A 20,990-nucleotide genomic window follows, 5' to 3' on the forward strand; every position below is an offset into this window, starting at 1 on the left:
AGCAACAAGCGCTTAAAATCGAACCACAATGCCATGAGCATTTGTTTTCTTGGTAAGGATCCATTTACTTGAAATGACTTCCTCTTTTATCCAAAAAAAAATTTAAGGCACAACCCCCTTTGGGTAGCATCAGGACCATGACAGGCTTTCTTTTGGGTGAAGTCCAAAACTTGAGCATGATCATCCATAATTCATTGTCAAAAATACTCCTCCATTGTTGAAATGCTAAGATTTGAGCTCTTGGAAAAAGTTGTCATAAGCTCAAATTTATTACATAACACATCCTTATTAGCTCATCTAGAGTCGTTAAACTTATCACTACCTTTAGGGGGAAAATCAAGAGGTGACAAGGATGACAAATGTGCATTGGAGTAGATAGTCGTTTTTCATCGGAATCGACATGCTATAGTGAATGCGTACGTACACATATCAAATTCGAGATTGAATAGGAATTAAAACATGCTAGCCAAATATCAGTCTTGTGTAACAAAACAATACGCAGAAAGTTGTGGAGATATTTATGTGGGAGACCAGTTACTAGCCAGTAAAGAAGTCACTTCTAGCTGTGTCTAGTCCATTAAAACCTCCTTATTTGAATTATTTCTTAGAAATTACCAATTAACACAGACTTTCACTTACGAATTATTTAGACCAGACAAAAGAAAAACGTGATGCCAAAAAACAATAAAATAGAGGTTATAAGAATGTTTCTAAATAAGTATCAACAATTGCATCAGAAAAATAACAAAAAACTATATATTTCCATAACAATGCTTGGAGTTCAGTGCATCTTATGCAGTACACCATTATTACCAAACCATTAATGCTGCTACCCATTTCTTGATGAGACCTCTTTTGCACACAAGCAAAAGAGAGACCAATTTTTAGAAGAGAGATTAGTCAGTGGCACCATTAAACATTCCATCATACAAAATTTTTAAAAAATACAATATGGAGTAGATGGTAAAAATTGAACCAGGTTATGTCTAGATGATACTTACAGAAACCACTGAAACTAAGCATTCATCACACAACCTGTACATACCAACTCCCACACTAAAGAAGAATATGATCACTTGCTTGGCGCTGACTTTTAGCATAGCTAACTAGCTTTTTTTAGTTGAACAGGAAAACAGCTTCTAAGAAAAGAACCATCAAAATATTGCATTACATTATAAAGCTCAGAATGAAAATGGCCAATAAGATAATTTTCAATTAGTTTTCTCCAGATTCATACCTTGCAATGGAAAGACCTAATAGACAACCTTCAAATGGTTTTCCAGGGGACAGCTCGCTTCCTAAAACAAATCTTATTCGTAGTACTCCCTTAAAAAAGTATTAAATGGATCACCAACAGAGGTGAGGGCTTCATAGTCCATGGGATAGTAGATATGGCAGAATGAAGGGAACATGCGTCTCCGGTAATACAACTTATAACTACTCTAGCTGCTGCAAACATTGGCACCTCCAGACAAGGAGCTAAGGTTTTAATGAAACCTCCAAACCAGGTATGAAACCTAGACTGATCAACCATCTCTTTTAATAAAGTTATATCTTCTCGATGTACGTTGCATAAACTTATCCAGCTATTCATGGGAGGATAGCTTCCTTGTATCCATAACTAATACAACCCAATCTCTGAGCTTCCACACTCAAAACCTCTGTTAAGAAACCATGTCCACACTCAGCAACAAAGCCAAATTCCTTATATAAAGGCTCTAGTTCTCAGTGAAGACAATCATCTTGATCATTTTTGAGCAAGGTCAACTTGCTAAGGCAGTTTCACTTGCGACTTGAGTGTGATTATAGATCCATACCTATCACTTAATCATGTCAGGAGTCAACAAGGGTATTTTTCTGGAAAGAATGATTAGATATTGCCATTCATATTGAGCAGTCCAACGACGATGAGTACGTAACTTACAGTTTAATATATCTAGAGATGCCTGCGGCTCCTTTCTCGATCTCGCTCTCTGTCTCGTTCCCTATCTCTCACCTTCTCACGATCTCTATCACGATCTCTTTCCTTTTCGTGCTCATCTCTGTCTCTGCTACCCTTATCTCGATCACGATCTCTTCTCATATCTGCACCACGTGCTCTTTCTTTTTCTTCTGATTCACGTTCATGGTCCCACTCTGAATCTCTCTCTCGGCCTTTTTCTCTCTCTGTCTCTCTACTTGACCGATCCTTGGAATGTGGGCTCTTGCTAGGGCTTCCACTGCGTTGACGCTTCCTTGACGATGATGATTCTCTTTTATCATCTCTTCTGTCCTTTCTCTCAGAAGATATCCTTTCTGTACATATGCACATCAACATCTAAAGATTTGGAAAACAATTTTTGAAGGAAGTAGAACAATAGATTCATTGTTTACCACTTGAACGTGATGACTGCCGCTCAGTTCTATGTTCAGTCTTCTTGTCTCCCACACTATTCAAAAGGCCATACTCCTGTAGAAGTTTCCTCCTATGATGGTTGACCTTCTTTTCTATCTCATCTGCATGTTTTATGCCACGTTCCTCCAGAGATTCACGATACTCGATAAGAGCTCCTTCTAAGTGACGAAGTTTTTGTCTGCATAAATGAAAAAACCCAGAAAATGTTTATGCTCTTGCACCAGCAAATCATTGCTCAATAGAGTATAAGTTTCAGAAGTACCTTCTTTCTTCATCCATACTATTGTCATTTGCAGCTGCTAAACTAGTTTCCAGACCCAGATCAGGTCTACTAACTCTATCAGAGTTCTCAAACATATCCTCACCATCCGAAGAAGAATAGCTCAGCCCAAGCCCTTTCGATTTGTCAATGTCTTCATCTTCATCTTCATCACGAGTCCATTTTGAAGCAGGTAGAACAGGCTCAGCATTTTGTGGCTTTGTTTGGAAAGCTTTCAATTCTGGTGGAGGAATAGTTAAAGTTGATGAAAGTAGTTTTGGTGTCTCAGCATCTATTTGTCCATCATGGATGTTATATGCAGACACAACCTGTCCTTTGCTGTCATAAGTAGATTCATTACCACGAATGTGGGTATCATCTATTCGGAGTTTATCAGAGTTATACCCTTTCAAGCCAGACTCAGCCCAACTTTTTCCACCACCCCACTTGCCATCGCCTCCAGTTTTCTCTGCTCCATATCTTAGCAACGACTGCATGCCATCATCCTGCTCCTGATTTTTCAGTTTCTCTGCATCGCCAAGGCTTAGAAGTCGTGCAACCATAACTTCCTTTCCACCTCGCAAAGATAGACCATTGTGTTTACATCGTCTCTCCAGTTCTGAAAGTGGTAGACTCATCAGCTCTTTTGTAGCTGCTCCCTCTCCAATCGCTAAAGCAGCATCTTGGCCCGATGGCAAGCCATCTATTGGAACATCTTCTATAGAAGTTGTATCTCTTATAAGAGGGCCATCCCCAAGGATTGAGTGGAAAGGAGGAACCCCTGAGTTCCCAGACCTCAAAAAGGTCGCTTTCAACCCATTCACATAAGCATCAGAAAATAGAAACCAATCTGACCAAACTTGAAGAACTTTTAATACACGCTCCTGCACCATATTCCTCTTTTCAGACATTATAACAAGTTGAGTTTCAGAAATCAAGGCATGTCACATTGTGCTGCAAGCAGAAAATGTACCTTGAGTGCTTCTGCTGTGATACGTCCTGTGATGCTCCTATAGAGCTCATTGAAACTCTCCATAATATCAGGCAGGGACGTCTCAAACTTTGTTCGATATGCAGATGCATTTTTAACAGGAGCACTACTATTATGCAGTATATCAGATACTAACATGAGTCTAGCAACTTTTGTTGGAATTTGAGTTTCCTTCAACGTCAAAGAGTCGGTCAGAACCTCCACAACCTGTCAAGGATTCACAGAATTATTTATGATAAAGTTGAAGGCAAAAGAAATAAGATACAACTCCTTATATACATTGCATTTTAAGTATTGGGAATTAAGATTTCTAATTCATGACAAACGTAAGTTCTGAATGTGTATCATTCAGTTTTGGAAGAAAACTTCAAAGCTATATATAACAAGTGCATTTTAGCTCATTCGTATGAGAGAAAGAAACAATATTACTTTTAGATCAACAGAATGCTGCAAAGCAATATATAATCCAGTTGGTGTTGTATTAGACACACACACACACACACACACATAAATGAAACACTAAGTTATAGCTTTATTGGAAATATTGTAAAAAACTACAGTAGGATATCTCAACTAGTATTGAACTCACAACTTAGAGTGACTACAAGAAAAGTTCAAACTCGACAAAACTATTTGTTTGAAACTTACCTCACAAGATTTATCATATAAAAATACCACTCTTCTTCTCACACCATTACAGTTCGAAGATTAAATGTGAAGAATTAGGATAAATGCTAAGACACAATACCACACATACAGAACTTTTAGAGAATAAATATAGGTATGAAATCTGTATATACCTCTCCTGCAGCCTCAGCATTGTCAAGAGCAAAACCCATGGCTTCCTTGATAAGGTTTCGTTCTAATGTCAAAGCTCGAAGCATGTCCTCAAACTCATCACGCTGGCTATCTGTTAGAGCACGCTCCTGATCTATTCTCTGTATTTAATATTAGGTCACATATGAGCAGCAAGTTTCAAGTTTTGTATCCAATGGATTCTATTGTATATCTTACCCTTCCCCTTCCAGCAGCAAATGTAGTGCTTGAAGCTTTCTCATGCTCAGGACTATTAGTGTATGTTTGCTGTGGCAGTGGGGGGGGTATCCACCTACGAAAAGGAAAACAAAATCATATTTACATTTATCTCATGCTTGGACTTTTTGCAGTGGGAGGTATGCCTGATATGGCAGTAGGAAATATCCACCTAGAAACAAAAACCATATTTATGTCCACAAAATATGCCTTGTAAGGCATATGGAACGAAGACTTGATACTACAGATCAATACAATCCACATTGGGGATACATTAAGGCCCAACTAAACATTATTGCAAAAGAAAACTGAGATGTGCATACTACAACCGTAGTTTTAAGGCAGCTATAAATGAAGCTAGGACTCTAAATATACTACAGTTTCTAATAGGAATGTAGTGTGTATTTAGGCTTAGGCTAGCAAATATTCCCCTATTGTTCTCTCCTCGCAGTAGACAGTCAACTTTCTACCTTGAAGGACTGTGCGAACCTTCACAGGTTGGGCACTTCAGTTATTCACTTCTAGGAGTGAGACCTCATCTATTATGCAAGCTTAGTACCCTTAGCAACTTTACTTGTCAAATACCTCAAAACTTTCCTTTCTTGGTTTCACCATTGACAGTGACACCTTCCCTTTCTAGTACATGGTGCATGGGTCTCCCAAATCAACTAGACAAAGAGGCTTGTGAAGAATTCATTCCCACCTTGGTTATAACCTCCTGTCATTCCAACCTTCTCTTGGACATGTAGGAACTCTCTCCCTGTGTTCTTCCTCCTTGATATTCTAAATGAGCAGTCAGATGCTACTCTGTTTCTTTCTCTGCTTTGTCTGGGCCATTTGCTTTTCAACTTTTACCATCTGATCTAGATTTCTTTGTAGGGTAATCTTATGGGCCATATTTTGACCTCATAAAAGACTTCTTTTATCAGATTGAACAATAGATTACATCATAAAATGCATGGATTGAAACTTTGAAAGATCTCTAGCATGGACCAATGCAAGATGGAGAAGTCTCCGAAGCAGGGGAAACACCTCTGCTGTCAGATGATAGTGGACTTAATATGTCAAAGAAAAACGTGACAGGATCGTAGTTCATATGGGTGTGGCCCATGAGTAGAAGCAATGGGGCTAAAGAAAGTTGTGATTGTTTTATGTGGATGAGCTTGATGGCTGTATTTTCCTTGTGTAGCATAAATATGAGTGATGTGACATGAGTAGGAGTAATGGGGCTAACGAAAGAGACAGAAATAAATTTTGCAGAATCCCCAAAGAAAATAAATTTGTTTACTGTAATTACTATAGTTACGCATAGAATATTGAATATTTCAAAACAATTCAAACTAATGTTATATCTTTAACAACTGGCAGCAGTTTTGATTGGACAATTTCTACTAAATCAAGTAATCACATTCACTAGCAGCTAGCGGCAATTGGAGGAAAAAGTAATAAGATCCACACCAAGCAAACCAGCATGGTAATCTTACCGGCCACTTCCAGTGATCATAATAAAAGGTTCTGTCCTCCATCTCTGCAGGGTGTCACCCTGAAATGGATCCAAATAAAGATCATTAGGTGGAACACAGAATAATTAATCACTCAAACTTACATGATAAACCAAGAACAATCATACCTGAGCAAATGAATAAAGGCGCCATACATAATATGCATGATCTTTGGAGCCTAGGTCAAATAAGAACTTAAATAAAGGATGATTACGACCCCTCTCCATGATAGCTTGCTCAAATGCACAACCATCATCCAGAACATATAAAGCCAAAGTATCTATTATATGTCGAAGATGATCATCTTCAGGTGGAACCACATGAATATCTGGAACATTTGGAGTAACTACCTAAAGAATTTGAAAGACAAAATGTGATCAAATAAGTTTAAAAACGCAGTTAACAATACCAACAGTACAAAGCATTGTTGATGGCTATGCAATACCATTGGAAAATAGTTTTAGTTAGATAAAAGACATCAAATCCACGAACTTCAAAGAAGAAAACAAAGACAATCAAAACCTGCCACTTCTAAATATATCAAACTTCCTTAAATTCAGCTTTACAAAACCAGATGTATCCAGCCTAAAGGTTGAAATTTTTAAAAAAAACATCCAAAAAGAATTAAAAGAAAGCTTTACTCTCATGTGTTCTGCAGAGAAGTAGAGCAGATCACAACATCTTAACATAAGTTAGATATGGGGACCAGCAGATATGCACCCAAATCAACAGAAGGGCAGATTTGTCAATTGTACCTTTAGGATATGGAATCAAGGGTACACTATGTTTGCAACTGTACTGTTTTCATGAAAATGGCCTATGCAACCGAATATGAGATTCATCACTTGAAATTTTGTCTCACCTTTCAAAAGAGCATACCACATTAAATGTAAGGTACTAAGGAATCTAGTTAGTTAAACGAACAAGACATTGCATCTTAAAATGTTGTCTCTTCTTTGAGAAAAAAAACCAAAATAAATATAACTAAATTAGTTGAACTTCATAAGGTACCAGAGAATCTGAATTGGATGGACAGAAATTTCTGCCCTGAAAAGATCTCCCACAAGATGAAGTTGTCTACAAAGCCAGGAAAGCATCTATACTATGGTGTTTAGCATAGGTGACGGACTTGTGGTTCAAATGGACACAGCCTACTGTACAGAAAAATGTGATTATAACCCTTTGGAGAGACCTTACTTGTCTAACTCTTCATTGACATGTAGCGTGATAATAAGTGATGTTACACTGTCAATCAAGCCCCAAAATAATATATATGACCAAATTTGACATCCATGTGACATCAAATATGAAACATGATATCTAAACCCTGAAAATAAGGAATAATGATGACAATGAAATTTTAACAAATAGAATTGCAATAATGCAGTAATGATTGCAGATTAATGAAGTTATATATCATTAAATTGATTTAAAAACAATCATTACCAAAACAAGCCAAACTAGATTCTAGATCACATCTGAAACAAGCAATTTAATTACACCTAGGGATCTGGAGGTTCAAGAAGCCTAAAAATTCAATGGAGTTGTAGAAACACTAACTTCAGAAGATTGGAGATATTTTGTTGCGTTGTATAAAACATGAAATGATATTGATGAACATGTTGATCTACTTACCACTTCTGCAGTTGCACTAGAGATAGGTGGAGCTGCCGGAGCTCCAGGTCCAGACCAGGCAACCTTTGCAGTGGCACCCTGTTGAATAATAACATGGAAAATAGTTTGATCTGCAATCTATATCATTCATGTGGACGCTAAAATGCATTATAGCTACACATAAAATAATTTCTATTCTTACTACTGAAATGATGATGTGCTGCTTTCTTAATAGGTTTCATATGCCAATGAGCAATTTAGCTTACAAATCAAAGAATTCCAACTGACCTCTTTTGATCTTACAGCCATTTGCCCTGGTGGTGGAGCAGGAAGGGCTTGGGACGGAAGTGCAACTGACTTGCCCCATCCGATTCTTACCTCATATTCATACAGAATAACACCTGAGAAAAAAACACACAGAAGTATATTTACAAATGCGGTTCCCTTTTTACATCTTATCTCTTTTTGAAGAAGATAATGTACACTTAAATTAAGGAAATAATTTTTCAACTTCTTTAGACAGATTAAGCAGTTCCTTTTAGTGTTATCCTGTATCATGGCCATGATTCTTATACATGCAACCATCAAATATCAATTTTGTCTGCAATTTCACGTACAGAGTGGATTAAACGTTATGGCATACTTACTCGGCATTCAAATAAAACAAAGCCAAGAAAACATGAATCACCACACTGAGCTTCTGCGACTTTTTCAAAGAGTGATGAGATACATGCACATGCATAATATGTATACATGTATGCATGTACATATAAAATAATATATATAGACTGTATATAATAGATAAACTCTGATAAATGCATATTGTGGTGTGCATGTACTCCTTTGTGCCACCCTTTTAGCACACCCTTTTTAGCTAAGCCACCCCAAATGGGTACCTTTGTATCAACTATAAATTGAGTAAGAAGTAAGAAGCTAACTAGGCTGGTTTTGATCTCTTATGTGCATTGCACATATTGGTGGAGATGCGGGGTAACAGTCCCCCACATCCAAGCATCCACCTCTTCCCCCTCACCTTTGGTTGCCCACTAACTTCTAATCCCACGAGTTTCCCCGATCCCCCTCCTACACAATAGCCCTCCTGTCCCCCACCTCAGCCAAGTCCAGGTGGCCCTCAGTCCACAGGAGTGATTGATCTCTATCCGCCTATAGCCCTCCTGTCCCCCACCTCATCCAAGTCCAGGTGGTCCTCAGTCCACAGGAGCGATTGATCTCTATCCGCCTATAGCCCTCTTGTCCCCCACCTCAGCCAAGTCCAGGTGGCCCTCAGTCCACAAGAGGGATTGATCTCTATCCGCCAATTGCTAGCTCGTTTTCCGTCACTAGCCCCGTCCAACTATTATCTGATCAGGGCCGCCAGTTCCACGGGGATGTCCTCAACATCGTTGCAGTTCAAGTAGATGTCCAGCAGGTGCTTAAGTCCCTATACCATCCTCAGACAAATGGCCTCACCGGACACCTCAACAAGACCCTCAAGAAGGAGGTTGCCTCTTACATCGAGCCATGCAACAAAACCTGGGATCAAATCATGCCTTTCATCACCCACGCCTACAATACATCTGTACAAGCATCGACACGGATCAACCCTTTTCGAGCACTCTATGGGCGTAACCCTCGCCTCCCACCAGAATCATCCATTGATGTCTATTCGAAACCTGCCAACATGGATAGTGCCACTTGGGGGGGGCTTTATCTCCGACAGATGCTCCCCCTCCTTCAACAAGCCACTGCTCCTGATCCTGTTCCTGTTCCTGTTCCTCAGTCTCTTGTTTCTCTCAGGGACAAATAATGTGGTGTGCATGTGTTCCTTTGTGCCACCCTTTTAGCACACCCTTTTTAGGATGCACATACCTTAGCCAACCCACCCTTTTAGCACACCCTTTTTAGCTAAGCCAACCCAAATGGGTACCTTTGTATCAACTATAAATTGAGTAAGAAGTAAGAAGCTAACTAGGCTGGTTTTGATCTCTTATGTGCATTCACAATATTTTCGGATGAATTAATGTGTGTATATATACTATTTACAGATACGAATTATGAATTTTAACATAAAATAACTACAATTTGAAGCAGTAAATTCAGAAGCAAAGAAAGAGAAAATAGATCAAATAAAGTATGCATGAAAACATTTAGTCACTAAAAATATAATACATTTCCTATAAAAGTGCATGTGATGTTCGATGATAGACCTAAAAATAAAATTGATACATTTCTATAAAAATCATAACACAATGAAGAAAGAAAGACACTCAAATCTGGCAATGTATCTACTCAATAATAGATGCATAATTAACCTTGCATTTCATCATTGGCTGCCTGTGCATCAGCCCTTTTCATAAAGGCAACAAAACCGCAATTTCTTTGTCGCCTCCTCTCTTCATCAGTCCTTGGCCACATTATTTTTACACTTGCTATGGGACCAAATCGACCAAAGGTCCGCAGTAAGAAGTTTTCATCCACCTAGAGGTTCAAGTTTTTCACTTTAGACTCTTCACCAGTTAGGAGTTATCAAATGTATTAAATTCTATAAAAACCAACCTGTGGTGCTAGATTGCCCACATATAGGTTTGTTGTCTGTGGATCCCCATCATCAAATGACCCCGGAAGTTTTCCATCAAGATCTTCAGGCAGCTCATCAAAGCGGCTAGAAGGCTGTAGCAAAAAGATAAGCATTTCGATGGTGCTAAATTTACCACTTACAGAAAAAAAACCAGAAACTGTTAAGAATGTAGAAACATACGCTTGAATTTCCTTTTTGCCAGCTTTCGCGCCCTCGATCTCTATCAGAACTCCTCCTCTCTCTCATTTCCTGCTCCATTTTTAGCTCTTCCATGAAATGATCTATGTTGCGTGATTTTGTTCGGTCTCTCTCCTTCCACTTTTCTTCCTCTTTCTGGAGACAGAAAAATTGTAACAAAAATATATTACCTAAAGCAGACATATAGTTATTACACGTAATAGTAAATCTAGAATCTATAGCATCACATATAACATATCTTCATTTTTTACTGATCTGGATACATAACAAATCTTTGACATCGCATACGCAACACTATTTTAGGCACCACCAGCTATTTTGTTTTATACATGAATATATGCATAGCTTCTCAAATTGAAGGGTAAATGAGGAATAAAGAAGGAAAAATTAGCATCTTTTAGGTACCAAAATGGCTTACGAGAATGAACAAAAGATTGTCTTAAAATGTTGTCTCATCTTTGAGAACAACATCATACAGCTAAATTAGTAGAAGTATCTAAAGCTATCAGATGATCTCATTAGCTCTAAAGTGTATATGCCATCCAATTTGAAGAGAATAAAAAATCAAGAAATTATCAATGTAGTAAGAATATGATTTTTACTCAGACTTATTTTTTAGTCACACGTTAGGAAACTACATCCTAAAACTAGTCCAGAATTTCATCTGCAAGAACCTTTTTTTCGATCTCTTTTCCACTGTTGACAACAGCAGCCAATCCAGGAGGTATAAAAGAAGGTACATACCTGCAAGAAGAAATGTACTTTAGGTCACAATTAACAAAGAAAGCACTGGTAAATTCAGAGTTAGATCATTGGACACCCAAGCACAAAATAATTCGTGATGAAGCTTCAGTCATAATCAGATTTTACAGTCGCTCTAAACATGTCTCAAGAAAGTAAGAAATTTATATAACTGTCTTCTAAGATGCGACATAGCCAATAAGACCAAGCAGGAGATTACGCCGACAACAAATAAATATAATTAAACATAGGTTACTCAAGAATCTAGTTATCTAAGCACTTCAGCCGTCAAAAATCCTTCAATATGAGCGGCTCCAATATTGGGAGATCTCCAAAGTGAGGGAAGCACACTTGGTGATGGGTGATACAGGATAATGGACTTTATTTCTTGATGACAAAAGTGACAAGGGCCATTATCCATTGATCCAAATGGCATGGGCTATGTGTACAACCCATTGTTATTGCCTGATCTAATGTATAACCCCTTTGAGTGTCCTAGTCAAGACCCCACTTGTGCAGCCATCAATTGAATTGTGGCATCAAAACATGTGAGGGAACTACAGAAAGTCATGATGTTTCTTTCTTGATGAGCTGTTGTGACTATTCTGTCCTTGTAGAACTTCTCTCCATGTCTCTTGAGTTCTAGAAACAACAGTTCCACACACCTTTTTATTCCATTCCCTTGCTAGTAGACCAAAGACTTGTTTGAAAAGACAGTGATAACTTCCTCTTATTTCATAAAAAACAGCACAAAGGCAAACATATTGTTCTTCCGATTCCAATTCCCAGTGGCACAATAGCCAAATCTGTTTCCTGTGAATTTGCAAGAATATCTATCTACCTGTCTCAATCTCTAGCAAATATTAAGATGTCCTAAGTTTCCGTCTCACTCTAGGGAGTGCACGAGATAGATATGTATCCATATAAGAAGACCTGATGATCAACTCATCTTTTGCACATGGAAAAAGTGTCTTACAGAGAACCATCTTTCTACCAAGAGATGTTGTGGTACCAAAAGAAAAAAGAAAGGCTATATGAATGTCTTTTAAGAGGCCAGAGTGGCCTATGAGACCGAACAAGAGGTTACATCTTGTGGTACTAAAAGAAAAACAAAGATATCTATATTTTAATGTCTCTTAAGGGGCCAAAATGGTCTATGAGAGCAAACAAGAGATTATATCTTACAATATTTTCTCCTCTTTGAGAACAGAAAACCAAAATAAATATAACTAAACATACCACATATAGTTATATAAGAAATTTAGAAAGAAAGAAAGAGAAAGTTAATGCCTCTAAAAGACCATAATGACCTTTGCTTATGTTAAATCATCAATGCAAGCAACAAAAGAAAAATGTCTTTCTATGCTAATATTCAAAACATAAGTGGATTGAAATGTAGTCATGAATCCTGAATAACCAACAATCAGATTGGTTTGGTGCATGGTCATTAGAATTGAATTTGCAACCCTATGAAAATAAGGAAGGTGTCTTTAGTGCATTTTGATGATGGCTTTGGTCTTATGAGATAAGCAGATCAGACATGTGATCGCAGTTGGTGTTGGCTAAGTTCATATCAAAGAGAAATTCCTGCAGTTGTTGTGGCCCCTCAGATTCATGAATCCACTTTGGCCAAAATGTATCCATGCAAAAGAAACCTGCCAACATTTTCCGCATAGGTGGATCCATGAACCTCTATGTCTCCTCATCTCAAGAACGAAGAGCACTAAAAGCCTCTTTGATCATTGCACTTCTCTAAAGGGAGGTCAAAATCCTTCTCTAGAAAGACAATGATACCTTCTGACTCATAATAGACTAGGCAATGACATACATAATACTCCTCTAATTTAACTCCTTGATTGGAAAGTTAGTAGATGCAGTTAAGTAAGGCTATATAAGTATATCATCTAGTCTCTACCCTCAGTTGATGAGGTGATGTACAAACCTGCCAAGGACATGTGAGATATGTCTCCATATGCTTGGCTATCTCATGTGGGCATTGATATTTCACTCCTTAAGAAGCTGAAATCAACATAATTAATGACCTTTCAATGTTTCTCCAATTTTCCAGATTGAAGAAACTTGATCCCCATATCTCTGCTCCATACAAGGGTGGGTGTAACCTATGTATGGAATGGAACCATAGCTGATGCACAGTTCTTGCAAATTTTACATAAGCACTTTGTCTTTCAAGAGCCCAAAAGCTGCATGGCCTCTGGAGACTGTTTCTGCCAAGGAGAAATTGGGTTTTGTGAATGTAAATACCAATTACAAATGCTGGCTACCCATTGAATAGAAATTGGTGATCCAACCTACTCAAGCATGCCTGCGTTGTGTCAAACATCATAATCTTGGTCTTCCCAAACGAAAAATGTTTTGCCTTACAAACACTGGGCGAACAGTTGAAATGTACAGATGCTAGCAACGAGTGACTTCTGAGAACAAATAATAGATATAAGTGAACATAGACGGAGAATAAATGGGATACTAAAGCTATATCAAGAAAATATGATTACTATCAGAAGCAATATAACCACAGGCACCTGCAAAGGAGGCACATAAACAAAAGAGAAGCAAGAAGATTCATAGAAACCTTTGAAAATCAAAACGCAAAGGAGCTACTGGCTAAAAAATTAGATAGGGTGGAAAGTGTAATAGTTAAGAAATCAACTACTAAAAGAATTAGCACCATTTCTGAAGTCTGGAGCAAGTAGACTGCCCTCGTTCACACTCTTTTGGCTCTAGATTAGTGAAATGGAATACTGTATCAAGCAAGAAAACAAAGATGGATGATAGTTATTACTTGGATTTCAGAGGTTTTACAGCTCATATCTGCTTTATGCTGTTGCTATAGAATCTTTGGAATAACCGGGTTTATCAGAGAGCCTTAGGACAAATTAACATTCTAATTTGTGAACGGCCATGTTTGACAGCCCCTCCTGGAATTCGAGATTTCTCCACCATGGACACAACAGTGACAGATTGACATAAAGATATGCAGATGTCGCTATGCTAGAAAAAAAAAACGAAATGTTCTATGATATCTTCGAAGTGCTAATGTCACCTATGATATCAAAAGTTACATCCATGTGAATCTTACAGATTGTCTAGTAAAATACAGTAGATTTAAGTTTGACTTAAAAGCTGCTATGAGATTAGGATGTGATTACATTAAATTCTAGAGTATCATTGCCACACTTTCAAAGCCCAGATGGAGTGGCTATTTGACATATTGGAGACATATGTTCTCAAATATGCGGCAGCAATCTGCACCAGCATAAAGCACTGCCTATGATATGACAGAATTTTCAAGACAGTTGCTTGCATATATTGAGAATGAAGTATGGCTACAAACAGTCATACAGAGCTTTGAAGGCCTCTGGACAGCTAGCAGAGTTAGGAAAGACTCATGGATGATGTTACGCCCAGATGACCCAATGGTTAGTAGACATGGACAAGACCTCACTGTAACTACTCTTCACCTGTCACATACATAGTTGAGAGGAGTAGGATTATGAGACAGGATTGTAAATGATGTGCACATATACCAACAGCAGAAGAGGTAAGTGGACTATGCAAAGAGAAGGTAGAGAATAAGGGACACAATGTCTGGAGTGACATGGAGATGTAGGGATATTAACATTCTTGCTAGATGTATAGATGCCACACCCTTTCTGGATGCACCACACTCTGACAGATACTGGGAGTAGGTACTTATGGAGCTTCACCCCTATTAAAATTTTGATAAGATAATATCTATATGTGTAATAACATGCGGTACATTGTTAAAAAAGTAATCCAAAAGATTGCCAATCTATCTAGATAATCAAAACGAACTATTATGATCCGTATTTCAGATGATTTTATATAATCCAACTACTGACGTCCCATAAAGAGATATAGCACAACTACCTTTTCTTTATAGATCCATTGAAAGAATACTCTCTTCACAATATAAATCAATAAGGTATTACAAAATAAGAGATGAATGCATTCTTCTTAGAAAGTTCAAATAATGCAAAAAACCTAAATAAACAGTTGCGACTAGGACAACCCATAATTTGGCAGTATCTGAAATGTTAGATGGCATATAGATTTGGAAATCAGACAACAACCAATAGCAATAAGTGGGCTCAGACTGGGAAGGAAGGGATCACATGCTGATGGCAGCATGAACCCAACGCCACGCATACAACTCTGTGGGAAGGAAGTATCCTACATTACCTCAGCTGGAGAGAGGCAAAAGACGGGAGAAAGATGTGGCATATTTGGGTTGCATGCATTTACCATGATATCATCCAATATAAGATTTAACTGGCAAAATTCATTAGGATGAATTCTTCCTACACAAACAATACCTACATACATGAAATCAGGAAAATCTGGATCATCAAGAAGAAAGAGATTAGCGACAAAACTAAAATGTGGCAAGAAGTTACAAGTTGAATGATGCCAAATTCATAACAAAAACATCAGAAGAGGTATTTCACATAAATAGAATTTCATCCAGTGGAAAATGCATATGAATTGTTTGAAACGCCACCTCAAGGGAAAACGATATTATTTTGGCCAAATCCAACCAGGAAACAAGCATTTACTAAATTCACTAGTAATTTTCCTTTCTTCCCACATAAATCTTGATTTTGATATTCCAACAATTTAAAGTCAAAAGGTGCAACGAAGACTTGCTGTCTTGCAAAGCTACACATCTATATCTAAACTTCAGAACATAAGTACTTTAATCCACATTCAAACCCCTCATATCTAATTTAGAATAGATAGCAGGGGAAAGGTATGACGTTAGACTTCTCTGTCAGTCTATGAGAGGCATTGAGATTCTTTAAGGCTTTAAAATTCAAATAGTTTAATGTGGAAATCAACTTAATTAAGGAAGTTATCTTCTCTACATCAGCTGCACCAAAGCGCATTAACTATACAGGGGAATCCACATTCAAACCCCTCATATCTAATTTAGAATAGATAGCACGGGAAAGGTATGAACTTAGACTTCTCTGTCAGTCTATGAGAGGCATTGAGATTCTTTAAGGCTTTTAAAATTCAAATAGTTTAATGTGGAAATCAACTTAATTAAGGAAGTTATCTTCTCTCCATCAGCTGCACCAAAGCGCATTAACTATACAGGGGAATCCACATTCAAACCCCTCATATCTAATTTAGAGTAGATAGCAGGGGAAAGGTATGAACTTAGACTTCTCTGTCAGTCTATGAGAGGCATTGAGATTCTTTAAGGCTTTAAAATTCAAATAGTTTAATGTGGAAATCAACTTAATTAAGAAAGTTATCTTCTCTACATCAGCTGCACCGAAGCACATTAACTATACATGATAAATCTTTAAACCAGAAACCTAATCCTTTAAGAAATTTTATTACAGCAGCATTCCAAGAATATCTGGGCTTGAATAGAGTTCTTAAAAAATTTCGAAGTATCATAAGGACAGGGTAAATTGCATTGCATCCAAAATTATCGGACTTATAAAAAGATTTATGGGAAGAAATAAGAAATACAATGTAAGCAACCTAATGCATGAGGGATTCAAAATAATAATTTTTCCATGTGGACATTCTCAATGAAAAGTTCTACAAACAGAACACAAACTTCTTATAATAAACTAGAAAATAATTAAGTTATGATAAGATTTTCAAAGGTTTCACTAAATTATGTTTGAACAAAGAAGGATATAATGAAGGATTATTATTCACACGTTTGAGCTTTAACAAAGACCTTGTTAACAACAAGACTTGTCAATGAATAAGAATAGCTGTAACTATGTTGGGGGCAGTGATAGGAGCATGGAACACTCTCTGGAGAATTCAAACATGCTTTGAACTCATAAAATACAATGAGTGAATCTTACTTGTGAGTCTCCCATAGAAAATTCCCTGTACTTATACTAGCAACTAGTTTGCACCAAAAGATGCCACGATCTTGTACTAGCCATCAGTTATCATAATGGATGATTAATTATAACACCCTGGTCTATGCAATATACAGAAGAGTAGAAAACATTGTGTCTGTACAGTGTATTCTCAAGTTATACTTCTAGTGAAGGTGTGGTTGACTATTGTATCATAATGTGCATTGAAAGAGGAAGAGAAGTCTGGTTTGTGATGAAAGTATCCAAGTCTGGCAGCTTCCATATGTACAGATTAGAGTGTCTTAGTGGGCATTGCTCAATAAATAACCGTTGAGGGCTCCACATTCTCATTTTCTTTGTGCATAATGGACTCATGGTTCTTGCCTCGTGTTGGAAAAACTTAAGAATGCTTTCTCTATAGCATCATAAAAACATGAAGCCTCAAATAAGGGATGGTTTCAAAGATAGCTAAGCCTCTACAATAATATTCTATTCTTATTTGCACATACAGCTTATATTTGAACTTGAGATTGGGACAACACAATTACAGTTTGTTGCAAAAGAACGTTAGCACATTGCACAATCATGTTTTCATATTGAACATAAGACAATCAAACAGAAAAAATGGTTAAGAATACCTGGGGTAAAGCCTACAAGATCTATGGTAAGAAGGAATGGGTGAAAAAGGAGAATTAATGGGTGAGAAAGAAACTTTACACAAAACTTGATGACTATTCAGTTTTGAAACATTTTAAAGCCTGTCATTTGCAAAGTGAATAAAACTTGAAAGTGACTACATTGTACACTGCATCCAAGATGTATGTTGATTGACAATGTCAAGATAGCTAAAGAAAGAAAATGAAAAAGTACCACATTTATCAGTTAGAAATGGCTCACCAATTACAAGGGCTAGGTTTGGCCAATATTAATTAGGCAGTAACGCAAGATTCATAAATACAAGAAACATCGGTAGACATGAAGGTCTATGTGTAGCAAAGAGTTCAATAATCATTGACCAAGAAGGTTATCTACTATAGAGTGTATGGATTGTGTAGGGGCAACATGTTAGCACGGTTATGGGGTGTGTGAATTGGTAGTATGTCACCCATGCTCTAGGATTATGTAATGGTAGCACATTATCAAGAGTTTCACAAGGTCATTGGTATGTGATCATTCTGCGTTATAGGACAGAGGAGATAGATCATGTCACTCCAGAAGCACTACTTCAAGGCATAGATAATATTCTCATAAATATCTATCAAGGGTCCAAAACAGTCAACAAAAATATAACTACGGATTTCCTCCCCATCTCTGCAGTTAGTAAATATCCCTGTCGTGTTAGCTTATTAGGTAATTGAACATTCACTAGCACCTCACCGTCCACCATGTGGAAATATAACCAATCACCGACAAAAATTTCTTTCTAAGTACCTGCTCCCAGGCTTCTTAGAGCCAGAAGAACCTTCTTTGGATCCAGCCCCTGACATCAAAAGACGCTCTAATTGAGTCAGGCTCAACGATGATCGTGTGATAGAGGCAAAAATATAGAGTTGAGCTCAAAGATAAGACATAAATCTAGAGTTCAGTTAGATCCAATGCAAGATTGGCTTATAATACATAGTTCTGTGGCATGTGTATCATACCTTCGCTTTTTGCTTTATCATTTGAACTCCCTCGGGCACTTGGAGCAGCGGTGTCATGATCATCAGGGTTTATGATTCCACCTCGCACAAATTTTTTTCCTCCAGGTCCCTCTTCAGCCTTGAATGATTCCACAAATTCCTCATAGAGTCTTGCAGCTTCCTCATCAGCACGCTGTATAAACCACAAGACCTTCACTTTAGCACAAAATGTACACTATGCACATAAACCATAAAATAAAAGAGGGAATAATCAGTCAAGAAGTACCTTCTTCTTAGCTTCTTCTTCCTCTCTGTGTTTTTGAAACGGTGTCTTCTTCCGTATCACAGAGAATGAGGTGACTTTGTCATTAGATGAGGACTGCATATCAGTAAGAACGTATGAATTGATAAACTCTCTTAAACTCTCTCTCTCTCTCTCTACCTCTCTTTCTTTAATATATCTTTCTTTCTTTCTTTCTTTCTTTCTTTCTTTCTTTCTTTCTTTCTTTCTTTCTTTCTTTCTTTCTTTCTTTCTTTCTTTCTTTCTTTCTTTCTTTCTTTCTTTCTTTCTTTCTTTCTTTCTTTCTTTCTACCTCTTTATCTCTCTCTTTGCCAAACAGGGAAACCATATACATCGATACATGTTAGAGCAAATCCTGTTTTCTCACATCCGAACCATTGCTTTCATACGACTTAGTTCACACACACTTCAATTTGGGATAGGATGTTGGGGAATAGGTGATGACACAAATCGACAATGCATATTTTACTCTAAATAAGTTCAGAAGTCTGAGTATCACACTTTGATACAATGTTGTACCTTTGATCACATTCAAGTATGCTTTCCACACATCTTTGACCCAACCCAATCCTTGCATGAGTTTCTCTCACAGTCACAATTTGCTCGCTTTCACATGTATTATGGGAAAACATTATATTGTGGTCTTGTTGGTCATATTTGACCTCCAGAGACAACAATAAAATCTCTATTTCTCTCCACTCTGCCAAATATATTGTATCTTTGTTTCGTGGACATTACAAATGAATTTATCGATCTATCTGAGGACCATTATCATGTACAACATCACCATCAGCTTACAGAGATTTGATCTAGACACCATTAGACAAAGACCTATGCGATAATAAGAGTTCATTGGGTGATATACATCTTTCTCCAAGTCATATTGTAAATTGATCTCTCTACCTCCTACAATTTGTACACCTTGGGATTCGTACTATTTTTCTTTCCTTTACCCTTTGATCTGATGTTGGTGTCATATTAGATGAAATTTGATCTGATATTGGTCATTTTGTCCTTTATGCAGATGTTTATATGACATACCATTTCTCTCTCTGGCTTTACCCTAGTGACATGAAATGAAATATCGCTACTCTCACCATATGACCCCGTGAATGTAGGAAATCAGTGCATTGCCCTCTCTTATTTAGTTCTTTACTTATTTATTTAGTTTCCCTGAATATTTAAATTTCTTCTTCTTCTTTCTGCTTCGTTTTCTCCTTTTTACCTTTATCTACAAAATGTTTCCTTATTCTTACCTTTATCTACAAAATACTTGACCAGTGAGGACAATAATATAACCCCTCTCTCTCTCTCTCTGGACTGTTCCTTGATCTTTGATTTTCTTCTTCCCCTCCTCCTCATTCTTCTTCTTCTTTTTCTTGATAAACAAAAAAAAACAGCTTCCAGAAATATAAAAGAGGAAAACCCTGTAATCCTTGTCACTAAAAAACTCGTCTTTCTTTATTGTTTCTGCCTGCGATCGAAGCGTGTGTACATTTGTTTCGAGAAAGTGGAACAGAAAGCGGAGAGAGAGAGAGAGAGAGAGAGAGAGAGAGAGAGAGAGAGAGAGAGAGAGGAAGTCTAACCTTCATTGAAACGCAGCGAAGCAGCCCCTTCGAATTCGATCTCGCATGCTCTGCAGAGGCTTGGAAGAGGAATAGGCTTATTCGTCTTCTTTCTTCTTTTCACACAGAGACACAGACAGCGAGAGTGAAGCTCAGGAAAACCAGAAAGAATCAATAAAAGCAATCGGAAAATCACCAAAAAATACTACCCTCCCTTCCTCCCTGCTAGTGAGTGCCTAGGGCCCTCTAGGAAGACCTTTTCTTCCTTGCTTGGGCTGGGGTTGGGGCTGGGCTCTCTTGGACCAGTCCCAGGGAAGGA

At 37.6% G+C, this 20,990-nt stretch overlaps 1 protein-coding gene across 2 annotated transcripts; it reads right to left on the bottom strand.

The window, feature by feature from the left end:
- Positions 1 to 1,141: 1,141 nt before the first annotated feature.
- RRC1 (RNA recognition motif (RRM)-containing protein) lies at positions 1,142 to 20,826 on the bottom strand. Of its 2 annotated transcripts, XM_087335490.1 has the most exons (18): positions 20,693 to 20,826; positions 19,092 to 19,184; positions 18,827 to 18,998; positions 18,615 to 18,663; positions 11,244 to 11,313; positions 10,552 to 10,704; positions 10,350 to 10,463; positions 10,106 to 10,271; positions 8,082 to 8,194; positions 7,815 to 7,892; positions 6,308 to 6,529; positions 6,162 to 6,220; positions 4,660 to 4,753; positions 4,446 to 4,583; positions 3,628 to 3,852; positions 2,658 to 3,538; positions 2,374 to 2,573; positions 1,142 to 2,295 (listed from the first exon to the last, which is right to left on the bottom strand). In XM_087335490.1, exons 1-18 carry the CDS (start codon positions 20,696 to 20,698, stop codon positions 1,937 to 1,939), a joined length of 3,192 nt encoding a protein of 1,063 aa, XP_087191616.1. In that variant the 5' UTR covers positions 20,699 to 20,826; the 3' UTR covers positions 1,142 to 1,936. The 2 variants fall into 2 exon arrangements, with proteins under 2 accessions (XP_087191616.1, XP_087191617.1); XM_087335491.1 differs by lacking the exon at positions 20,693 to 20,826 and having other exon boundaries at positions 19,092 to 19,190.
- Between the last annotated feature and the right edge of the window lie 164 nt (positions 20,827 to 20,990).

Source organism: Azolla caroliniana, unplaced genomic scaffold (genome assembly GCF_043228905.1).
Source record: "Azolla caroliniana isolate FFs.n. ecotype wild unplaced genomic scaffold, voAzoCaro1.0.p SCAF_20, whole genome shotgun sequence".
NCBI classification, from domain to species: Eukaryota; Viridiplantae; Streptophyta; class Polypodiopsida; order Salviniales; family Salviniaceae; genus Azolla; species Azolla caroliniana.

What these genes read in the sequence shown, in the direction of transcription:
- RRC1 (XM_087335490.1), bottom strand. An exon ending in AAGAAGAAGCTAAGAAGAAG is followed by an intron (nt 18,999 to 19,091) that starts GTACTTCTTGAC and finishes TGGTTTATACAG; the next exon opens with CGTGCTGATGAGGAAGCTGC. An exon ending in GCCTTTATTCATTTGCTCAG is followed by an intron (nt 6,221 to 6,307) that starts GTATGATTGTTC and finishes GATCCATTTCAG; the next exon opens with GGTGACACCCTGCAGAGATG.